A 10,673-nucleotide genomic window follows, 5' to 3' on the forward strand; every position below is an offset into this window, starting at 1 on the left:
AAGGTGAACTCCAAAGTGTGAGCCCACTGGACCTGGAAGTAGAGATGTTGCCATAGACATGGAGATAAATTAAAGATACAGAAAGCACATATGCTCCAAAGAAGGAACTACAAAATTGTCATATGAAAGGAAAGCTACAACGGAGAGAAAGCAATTACTGTGGTATGTATTTTCTTTTGATATTATTAATAGACCCTAGAGTGCTGAGACTGATGAATTAGGAAACAGAGGAGAAAAATAATGATTCATAAACCTAGTAGATAGGTGAAATCTCACAAGGAAATAAAAAGAAAGAGAGGAGGAAGGAGGGAGGGAGATGGAGTGAAGATAAAATCTCAGATAATTAAGGAAAAGAATCACAGGAAGGGAATGGGAGCTTCTAAAGAGTCCAGCAAAATGCAGACTTTGGGTCAGGTCCAGGAAACACAGTGGGTTAAGGAAAGTGTGCTATGGTCGGTGATTTAAATACTGGAGGCTATTGAAAAAAAATGGCACACATGCTAATTGTGTCAATAACCTAGAGTATCGTTTGTGAGCAGGAGGTGGGCACACTAAACACAATTAATTTAAACTCAATTACTAGTAATCTTAAAAGTATCACAAAAAAGGAAAAGACCATGACAGCCGAAGACATTGCTATTTCTTCTGTGTATAATAGTTTTCACCTATGGTTTCCTAAGCAAAGCAGTGCAGTTTGTCACTCCTCTTTGTCTACTCCCATACTGACCAACAAGGTACATTGACTGAGCTTGTGAAGTTGAATGATTAGCATTTTCCCTAATGAGAACCTATAGTATTTGTCTGCAGTAATGATCAGGTAGCATGTATCTACACAACATGTGGAAGGCCTAGTAGACAGACTCAGGGTTTCCACTGTTGGTTGTCTTTTATTTGGGGTTTTCTTGGCAGGATCACTTAGCTTAGAATCTATTGTCATTAGGAGAGAAAAAAAATGGTTTCTAACTGAATACATATTCGCTGAGGGAAACAAATAACTGTTTCATTTTAATTCTTAATTTCCTTCACTTCCATTCTCTTCCCTTACACTCACAAGTTTTCTTATTAATCAATTGCCAACAACTTTACACATTATAAAAATGCAGGGCATTTTATGTGATCTTGATTCTCAGGCCCCTGTCAACACTTTTGAAATCCCATGGTTGCTGAAAGAATTCAGAAAGTTAGCTTCTCGGTACATTGGTTTCTCAGTAGCTAATGTCCAAAAACAATATTGTACACCCAGAAGAAGACCTATGCACAACTTCATACAAGCACTTCATTCCCATGTCTAGAATAATCCCTCACTCCACAGGACAAGTAGAACCACGCCCACTTTCTAAAGATTTCTCTGCAGCCACAAAATTGCAACAACTCTGAATGTGGAAATCACTGAAAAATAATTCAAGACCATAGAAACTGCTATCTTTAGAACTTCAGGGTTTCTGCTTATCTAAGCAAATTATTTCAAAAGTCATAGTTTCGACACAACGTTTATTCTGTCAACAGTTTAGGTCACTGTTAGGGCTTTGGACTGCAGTATCTTGTGTTGCCCAGTAGTATAAAAAAGGACTCTCTGGACGATCACACAAACCCCGTCTTACGGTGTGTGCCTTTTGCGTCTACAGCCGTTCACAGCTTAGGTTCCTGAGCATAACTAGATCGCTTTAAAGGTAAGTGACCTAATGATTTCTATTTCGATTCTAATACTCCAAAATTGTAGATCACGTTTCCAAGAGACTCCACATGTCAAGAGTGAAAGTATACCCCTCAGATTATCAGTGTTTCTTTGTCTTTCTTTTGAACTAAGAAATATCTACTTTGCTTAAATCTCAAAAGTACCAAGGGTTCACAGACTTTGAGTCACTTGTGAGTTAAATGGCAGTAAAATGAGGAGCAAACACGCTCTTCAGCTAAGGTTAACTATGTGTCTGGACTCCCAGCCTACAATTAGCAGTGGTAAGTATCTTTTTTAGAGCCTCTGGGACACCCATAGGGAAAAATGTGAGCAATAAGAGGTTTAAGAAGTCTGCAAGCAGATAAAAAAAGAAAAGATGAACATCTGAGGGTAAACTGTAGCATCTGCTAAGATCTGTCAGGTCAGATGCACTGAACTGCCCTGCAGATATGTTGTTTATGTGAGTAATGTGTACCCAAAGGTGACAGGATACCATGAACTTCCTTCTTAACCAGGATTCTCTAATGCTCACGAAGCCATCGTCAATGGTTCAGCAAGACTGTTGACTTCTGGTGAGGTCAAGAGGGTACAGCAATTACCAGAAAACTGCAAGATAGCTGCTCTTCTACTGTGACCTCAGATTAGAAGGTGTTTCTCAACTATTCGCAACAATTCTCTCTCTCTCTCTCTTCTCTCTCTCTTCTTCTCTCTCTCTCTCTCCAACTAATCCTACTGAACATTTGTTAATTAATATTTCCATAAAAAATATGTTCCTGTAACTATTAGCTACCCTTAAAGTTTTAAAGAAATTGAAATTCAGCAAACAAGGAACTATATAATACACGTTAAGCAGTGGTAACAATAAATTAAAGAAATACTTCTCTTTGTTTGAATGAGAATTCCTCTTTTAACATAAAATCACCTTTTTTGCCCCTAATTTATTTATCTTAGTTCTAAGGAAACACACCCGAGGGCTTGTATGTACACGCCAAGCAGGTAGTTAAATGTTGTGTCACTAATTAACACCCAAACCCAGTAATTTTTCATCAAAACAAAAATGTTATAAAAGCAGAAGTTGTCAGCCTCGCTCTGTTGCTAGCATCATCAAATAAGTTTGGAGCCACCATCTTTTTTTATACTGTTGTCCAAATTTCCCCTAGCAGAGGTATGACCAAACAACCAATCAGAATATTTTATGCAGGCTTTGTCCTGGAAAATTTAATGATCATTGTGAAGAAAATCCACCTCTGATTTCAAACATGTACAAATCAAAGCAGATGGTATTTGCTACCAACTGAGTTCTGATGATGTCACATGTTGCCACTTATTCCAACCATTCTCATGGTAAGTATACAAAATTAAGAGTTTGTTTTCTTTCTAATATGTGTAGGGAGATTCTAGAAAGTGTATGTCTCTGTCGAGAATGATTCTTTAAGACTTGTAGCATTTACATGGATAAACCATCCAAATTTTTTCTGAGCCTTCTCATCCCTGTGATTTTAAGATGCTGAGGAAAAAAAAATCACTTACCAGGGAGTAACAGTGATAGGCAAGTTTAGTGATCTGTAAAGGAGACCCACGTTTGCTATCAAAGTAAACTAGGGCTACAGAAGCTTATGAAGTGGATTAAAAGAGACTAGACAAAATGTCTGAGTAAGATCGTCAACACCTCCTACCCTTTGCAGACAGTGACAACGGCTTCCATTTCTTTGTATCATGTTCATGGCCCAGCAGCATCAGATACACAAATACAGGGAGATTGATACTGACGGGTATATTCAACACATGGCAGCGGATCTGGGTGCTTTTTTTCTAGCCCATTCCTCTGATCTGTCAGACAAGGTAAAAGAGGTTAACGAGAAAGTCCTCATTTCTGAGTGCATTGGAGAAACAATTCTGACACCAACACTTATCTTAAAATAAAACCTATTGTCCTGTTGTACTATTGCTGATTTATCCCTTTATCACAACTAAGAGATGTAAGTTCATTACATGAAAATATAATCAGAAAACAACCCTCTAAGACAGTTAAAAGGACAATAATTCAGTAGGGTAATTGGGCAATATTAAAATATGTATGTTTGCTAGGAACATTCTTGCTGTCTCCATGGATATGCATCTAAAGTGTACTAACACCTAATTACAGAGTCACGGCAATTGCTTTTCTGAGAAATACATTATAAAATTTACCACATTTTGATGAAATAAATGTCTTCCAAATACATACTATATAATTTATCTTTATGACCACTAGTTATTATACTATAATGAAGGTTATCACTCTGTTACTCTTTATCCTAAAAATCTTTTTAACAATCTCACTTACATGAATTCACATATGAATTTACCTGTTAACTTGCCCCATGAAATCTAGAAGAATGCAAGTTTTCTGTAATCACATGAGTCTGTAGCTCTCATTACTTATCTATCAGGCCATTCTATTTCAGGGCCTGGGTATTGTGGAAGAATGGCCAGACATCTCACCTTGTGTTTCGTTTTGCTAATCATACTGATTGATAAGAGTGAAGCCTGTTTCTGTGACCACTACTCATGGTCTCACTGGTCCAGCTGTTCTAAATCCTGCAATTCTGGAACCCAGAGCAGACAGAGGTGGGTATGAGATATTTGAAGGATCTCAAGGAAGGGGTAAGTAATATCAAATAGATCTTTCTGTGCAATGAAGAACAATTACATATCAAGCAAGAAGGTAGCATATTAGACAGAATTTGAGTTCTATTTCACATGAAGTTGAAATGAAATTTCTACTTTTGTTCTTTCCATAAGATAAAAGAGCTTCATAAGAATGATTAAGAATTTGTACAGTGTATTTAGCTTTTAATTTTTTTAAACATCACATAACTCTCTGCTTGCCTACAGTTAGTGAGTTAATTATACAGAATTGTATAGTCGTTAAACAGAGTGGAACTGAACCTCAATTGAGCAGTACTACTTGCTATTTGCTTGATTGTTGGCACAGTTGATGTGGCAAGAAAATTGTGCTTACTTACAAATATTTAATAATCCACTCTTTTCACAATTCAGACTCCTCACCTATACATTTTGTTTGTATCTGTTAGATTTTTCTGTACCCTTGATTTTCTCACGTGATGTAGAGAAATTTTAATCCAGCAACATGGCTGTTCTGGCAAGAGATCATACCCAAGACCTAGATCTGTGTATCTGTATGGAATGCAGACATGCCACACACCTTTAATCCCTCTGGCTGTAATACAGACATGCCCTTAATACACCTTTGAGGTAAAATTAGTTTGTAGAAGAAAGCACCCATGTTTGAAAGTGGTATCTAATTGAGGGGCAGACAAAGTGATAAATCGGAGAACAATTTCACAGAATGTGTCAGAGATACAAAATCCCCATCTCTCATGAGAATAACACAGGAAAGTAGATATTTAAGAGCAGCACAGAGAGTCAGGCAGTTGGGAGTCAGTGCAGCGAGTACAGTGTATTGGAGTTGAGTTCATTTGTGAGTTCATGCAGTTCAATTCAGGTCAACAGAGGTAGCTGAAGCCAGAAAATAAGAAGCTAGAAGATTAGAAAAATTACTAGAGTTAGTTTGAAGCCAAGCAGAGAAATTCAATAAGAAACTGAGAAAAGCCACATTAAATCAGTTCACTTGGAGAGGAGTTTTGAGCCAGAACAGCTGAGTTGAACCAGCCAGCCAAAGTTCAAAAAGAACTAGAAAGGGTGAGCTTATTCATCAGTAAGCCTCCAAGATAATAACATCAGGAGAATAAAAGTTACTTTTACAACATGACTTAAGAGAAAAAGAAGGATGTTTCACATTTTTTATTATTTTAATTCTTTTGGAGAATTGTTTTTAAAAAAGTATTTTCCTGTATCTCATTAATTTTACCAATTGACTTCCCATAAACAGAATATGAAGTATGAGAAGAGACTCATTCTTCAAGAGTCCTTCTATAGTTCTCAACTGTCTACCAGAAAGAGCATAACATACTACGTCCCTCTCAGCCATGCACTGTCAAGCTTCTCCCTGGATTCTCTTTCATTTTCACTACTCTTTCTATATGTCCTTTCTTTTCTACTTAGGGAATTTACATCAATTTTGTGAATTTTCTTCCTGATGTCAATATCCTAATCCAACTCTATCATTGCATTTATGTGTTGGCATCTTTCAAACGTAGGGTAATTCATGAATAACCTGTATACTTAGGAGAGCTTCCTGTGTAGCTTAATGATCTACCATCACTGTCTTGAAATTCTCCACTTTGAACTCCTATTTTCATTATGATCTTGAGCTCTGTTAAGTTGTACAGACTATATATACACCATCTTTCCTGTTTTCTATGATAACATTACATTTTTGCTCTTGGTAGATAACGCCACATACTATCTTTTACTGATGTGAAGGCACTATAAAAACACTGATTCTGAATAGCTTTTCCTCACTGTTACAGACAAATAGTAGTGAATGATTACTATTGGGAAAACTCATGTGATCAGCTTTGTACCAAGCAGGAGACCAGACAGTGCAACTTGCAGACATGTCCCATCAACTGTGCCCTAGGAGACTATGGGACATGGTCAGACTGTGACCCTTGTACTGAAAAACAGGTATGTGAGCCACAGGTACACCCAAATAAACTGAGTCCCACGTAAGTGCCAGTATCCCATGACAGATTCAATACCAGAAATATGCTAAATTTCTGAAAATAAACTGTCTTAATTTTTATTAGAGGAAAATTGTGTTTAGTGGTGATGGTTGTGGAGGTGGCAGTGGCGGCGGCAGTGGTGGTGATGGAAATAGGGTTCCTTTTACATATGAACACCAAAAAGAAAAGCCCACCTCTGATCACATCACACTTATTTCTATCTGAACTATGCTTCCTTTTGACTTCTGAAAGTAAAAATAAATGCTAAAAACTTCTGCTTTCATCCAATGCTTAAAATTAAACAGAAATGAGGGAAATGAGTCAAAATCCTGGCTCTTTGTTTTTCTTCTAAACTCTGTCTCCTCGTGAGAAAGTCCCTCAACTTCTTTATTTCTCCCAGCTTCAATATTTACCCAGATCATAGTCATTCCTGTAAAGGCCACATCATGTGACCAACATTAACCTCAGTCAGAGTCCTGTGTTCCCAACAGCTGCACATTAGGCAGGAAAAAGAAATTTCATTTGTGGAAGACAAATTCTGAGAACCATGCTGGTTCCCTTTAGTAAATCAGGCAAACCACATCCTAGTTTATGTTTATATATAGCATATGCTCCAACTCCTTAGGGAGCTAAGTGTTTTGACCAAGACTATATCATTAATTAACACTGGAGCTGTATTAAGTCAGCACTGGCTAATTCAGTCATATTTCTACTCTTAACTCTCCATCTTCCTCCTCACCAAAATGTGTCAAAGTGTGGAGAATATGTCAAACCAGTTTCCATAGTGATGTTCTTATGCAAAGGAATCTCAAGATCCTTTCCCATTTATCACTTGACACTGTCAGATATATAAAAGAGCTATTTTATTGCCCTCGCACAGGAGACCCTCAGTAAACACTCACATTTACTGTTGATGTAATTTAGAAATCGTAAGATTTCAGAGTGAGGAAAAGCCTTCTCTTTTTTCACTTTGGAAAATGGAGACATGCCAAGCACTGATTTACTAAACATACGTGCTATAATGAAATTGAAGGAAAGTATTATTACAGTCTAGGTACTGTCACCATGGGAAAGATTATAACTGTAACTAACAAGGATATTCTGGGATGGATTTTTACTTTGACTTTGGCCTTGCTTTGAAATTATTCACTCACCTCTACTTCTCTTTCAGGTTAAAGTTAAATCTGTCCTGCGCCCAAGTCAGTTTGGAGGACAACCATGCACAGAGCCCCTAGTGACCTTTCAACCATGTGTCCCATCTGAGATCTGCAAAATTGAAGAGACTGATTGCAAGAATAAATTCCTCTGTGACAGTGGTAATACATTCTGCTAAAATATTCAGTCTCCACTAAAAATACTGACTGCCAGAAAAAGCTATGAAAGAATAGTCCTTCCCTGTTGTAAGTGCAAGGGGAACTGTTGTTATATTACAAATTACCAAGGCACTCAGGTGTGAAATCAGCTTTCAAGACATAATTATCCTTACCAGTTCCCTGATTCATTTGCTTAAGTAATAGTGTTCAAAGCCCGACTTTGTTATAGGGGTGGAGAGGGAAAGAGGGGGACAAAAGAAAAGACAGTAGCAGATTTTTTAACAAATAGATATTAATACACACAAATCTATAATGAGGATTACCCAAAAGAAGTGATGAGATTGGGGGGCCAGAAAAAATGGCTCAGTGGATAAAGTAGCTTGCAGCCAGCCTCATAACATGAATTCAACTCCAAGAGCCTCTATGATAGAGAGAACTGACTGCTGATAGTTGCTCTGATCTCCACATGTTCATATGGCACATACATGTGCGCGCACACACACAAACACACACACATATTCTAAATAAAATAAATAAATAAATAAATAAATAAATAAATAGTAAATTAATAAATGTAAAAACCAGTTTAAATAAGAACTGACAGATTTTTTTAACTTTTGCAACAAGACTGATGAGATATTATTATGTCAAGTAAATCTTAAATAAATTTTAATGATTGCTCCTCAAAGGCTGCCCCCAATATCACAATAATTAGAAATCATATTGGTTTAAATGCTATCAACATTCAAGCATAATGTATGCTGAGATTTGTAAAAAAAAAATGGTATTTAAGTTACATTAGAATATAGTCAAATCTTAAATACTTTAATCATAGGTACTCATCTGTTAATTCCTACTTCATAAACGCCTATCACTTTGAACAGTTTAGATATAATCTCTACAAATGCTTCAGCAAACATCCAAATGTCCAATGTCAGCTTTACAGTCACCTAGTCTATCTTGCTATCAGTCAACTGTCAGCCCTCCTACATCAATATATGAGCTTGTATCATCATATATATATATATATATATATATATATATATATATATATATATATGCAAGGATGTGCTCCAGTGAATCATATTTAGAAAAATTACTAAACACTACTCAAAAGGTATCTTGCTTCTTTCATCTCAGCACTTGTTGGCAGGTTCCTTCCAATGTCTAGAAGTGTCAAAGCCTGCCAAATAACTGTGTGCTCCATAAGTATCCTTAGAGCTATTTAAGAAGATAAAATTGCTCTCTAAAAGGAAACACTACACTAAACTGGATTTTTCTTCAATGTGTTAGCACCAAGAACAGTACTCTTAAAATATATCATTAGTCAAAATGGCACTCCTCTCTGTTTCAAGTTAAATAACTTGTTCTGTTCTCTTCTTTACCACAAACAAGATTAAAAATACACCAAAACAAAACTCCTAGACTTTATACATAACACTATAATGTACAGTTTCCTAAAAGTAACATTTTCTGGTTTATATCTAACAATTGACAGAAATTCAATCCCATCTTTAAGTTCTGTATGATTATGATGCTCATAGCCATGGTTATAATAGCTGTCTGAACATATGACAAGATTTTGAATAATCTAAAGAAGATAATTTTGAGTATACCTTCTAAATAGAAATTGTTTATCAACCAAAAGATGTGAAATTAAGTGCTTTCAGGAGTCTTTTGTAGTAATAAAAAATTTAATTCTGCAAATACTCAAGTCCCCCTCCTCCCACCAAGCATGTTTTTAGTCTCATTAGTGGTATTCACTGTAAGGGAATCACTGGTCACAACTTCTCAAGCTGGTAATCTCCAGTAAGAAGTGTATGAGATGATGGTTAGGTGTCTGGCTTCTTCCACACAACATAAATTTACAGGGATTTTGAGATGTTTTGTTTGCAGAAGTAGATCCCGAAAGCAGATTTTTGTTTTAATACAAAAATAACATAGACTCTGACATAGAAATCAACACAAAATTCTAAACCTGCTACTACTGACTTTCTTCAGATCAATTCTTTTCTTGAAAGTACACCAAAAGCAACTAAATAACCTTATAGTGACTCTCAGACTCTCAAGCCCTAAAGGTGACATCAGTTTTTCACTTCACTTTATATATTCTTTATACCTTACCCTCAACATTCTCTTGACATTTGAAACATTTGTTTCACCTGAAAAAAAAAATACATTCTTGACTGATGACACGTTGGTGACACTGTGGTGTGCTTTCTTGACCAGGGCGCTGTATTCCCAGCAAGTTAGAATGCAATGGAGAAAATGACTGTGGAGACAATTCAGATGAAAGGAACTGTGGGAGGACAAAGCCAGTGTGCCCACGGACATACACCCCCATTCCTAGTGTGCAGCTGATGGGCGCTGGGTATGTAACATCTTTTTATGATTTTGGAAAGACAGGGTATCTTGGAAGTAACAGGAGTATATCAACAACAAAACTATAGAAAGTACACAAACTTGTGGAAAGTAAACAACACTCTGCTGAATGATGTTTGGGTCTCTGAAGAAATTGATCAGGAAAAAGAGAACTTTGCTTATGGTTGAATTTATAAGTCACCACCCCAATAGGAAAATCCATCTGTTTTTGGTGCAAGAGGGTAGGACAGAGTAAATAATGGAGGGAGGAAGGGGAAAAGGGAGAAAGGGAAGGAGGGAGAGATGAAGAGAGGAACAGAGAGACAGAGATCTCCTCACTACCTTCAAGTGGGAAAATCTCATTAGGACCAGCTTTGGGTTCCTCCAATGTGACTTCATCTTCATCAGTACCCAGACCTAGCTTGATCATGTGGCAAAGAGTTAGAGTTCCTACTGGAAAGCCTGTGCCTCCGGTTGTCCCCCAGTCCCATGGTTCCTTCTCCCTCTCCCACTTAGTTTTCTCTGTCTCTGTCTCCATCTCCATCTCCGCCTCCTCTCCCTCCCTCTCTTTCCCTCCCTCCCTCCCTTCCTCCCTTCCTCTCTCCATCTCTCCGTCTCTGTCTCTCTGTCTGTCTCTCTGTTTCTCTCTTCTTCTTCTTCTTCTTCTTCTTCTTCTTCTTCTTCTTCTTCTTC

General features: G+C 37.1%; 1 protein-coding gene across 3 annotated transcripts in view; it reads left to right on the plus strand.

Annotated features, from left to right (window-relative positions):
* The first annotated feature begins 1,557 nt into the window (after nucleotides 1-1,557).
* C6 (complement C6) overlaps nucleotides 1,558-10,673 on the plus strand; it is a 65,200-nt gene continuing 56,084 nt past the window's right edge. Inside the window, exons 1-6 of one of the 3 annotated variants that reach the window (XM_028767584.1) lie at nucleotides 1,563-1,670; nucleotides 2,877-3,019; nucleotides 4,123-4,285; nucleotides 6,112-6,268; nucleotides 7,478-7,622; nucleotides 9,849-9,990. In XM_028767584.1, the coding sequence (XP_028623417.1) occupies nucleotides 2,980-3,019; nucleotides 4,123-4,285; nucleotides 6,112-6,268; nucleotides 7,478-7,622; nucleotides 9,849-9,990 (647 nt within the window). In that variant the 5' untranslated portion in view covers nucleotides 1,563-1,670; nucleotides 2,877-2,979. Of the gene's footprint in view, nucleotides 1,671-2,876; nucleotides 3,020-4,122; nucleotides 4,286-6,111; nucleotides 6,269-7,477; nucleotides 7,623-9,848; nucleotides 9,991-10,673 lie in introns of all 3 variants that reach the window. The other 2 variants (XM_028767583.1, XM_028767585.1) reach the window with 2 other exon arrangements.

The sequence above is a fragment of the Grammomys surdaster genome, unplaced genomic scaffold, assembly GCF_004785775.1.
Source record: "Grammomys surdaster isolate TR1022 unplaced genomic scaffold, NIH_TR_1.0 174, whole genome shotgun sequence".
NCBI classification, from domain to species: Eukaryota; Metazoa; Chordata; class Mammalia; order Rodentia; family Muridae; genus Grammomys; species Grammomys surdaster.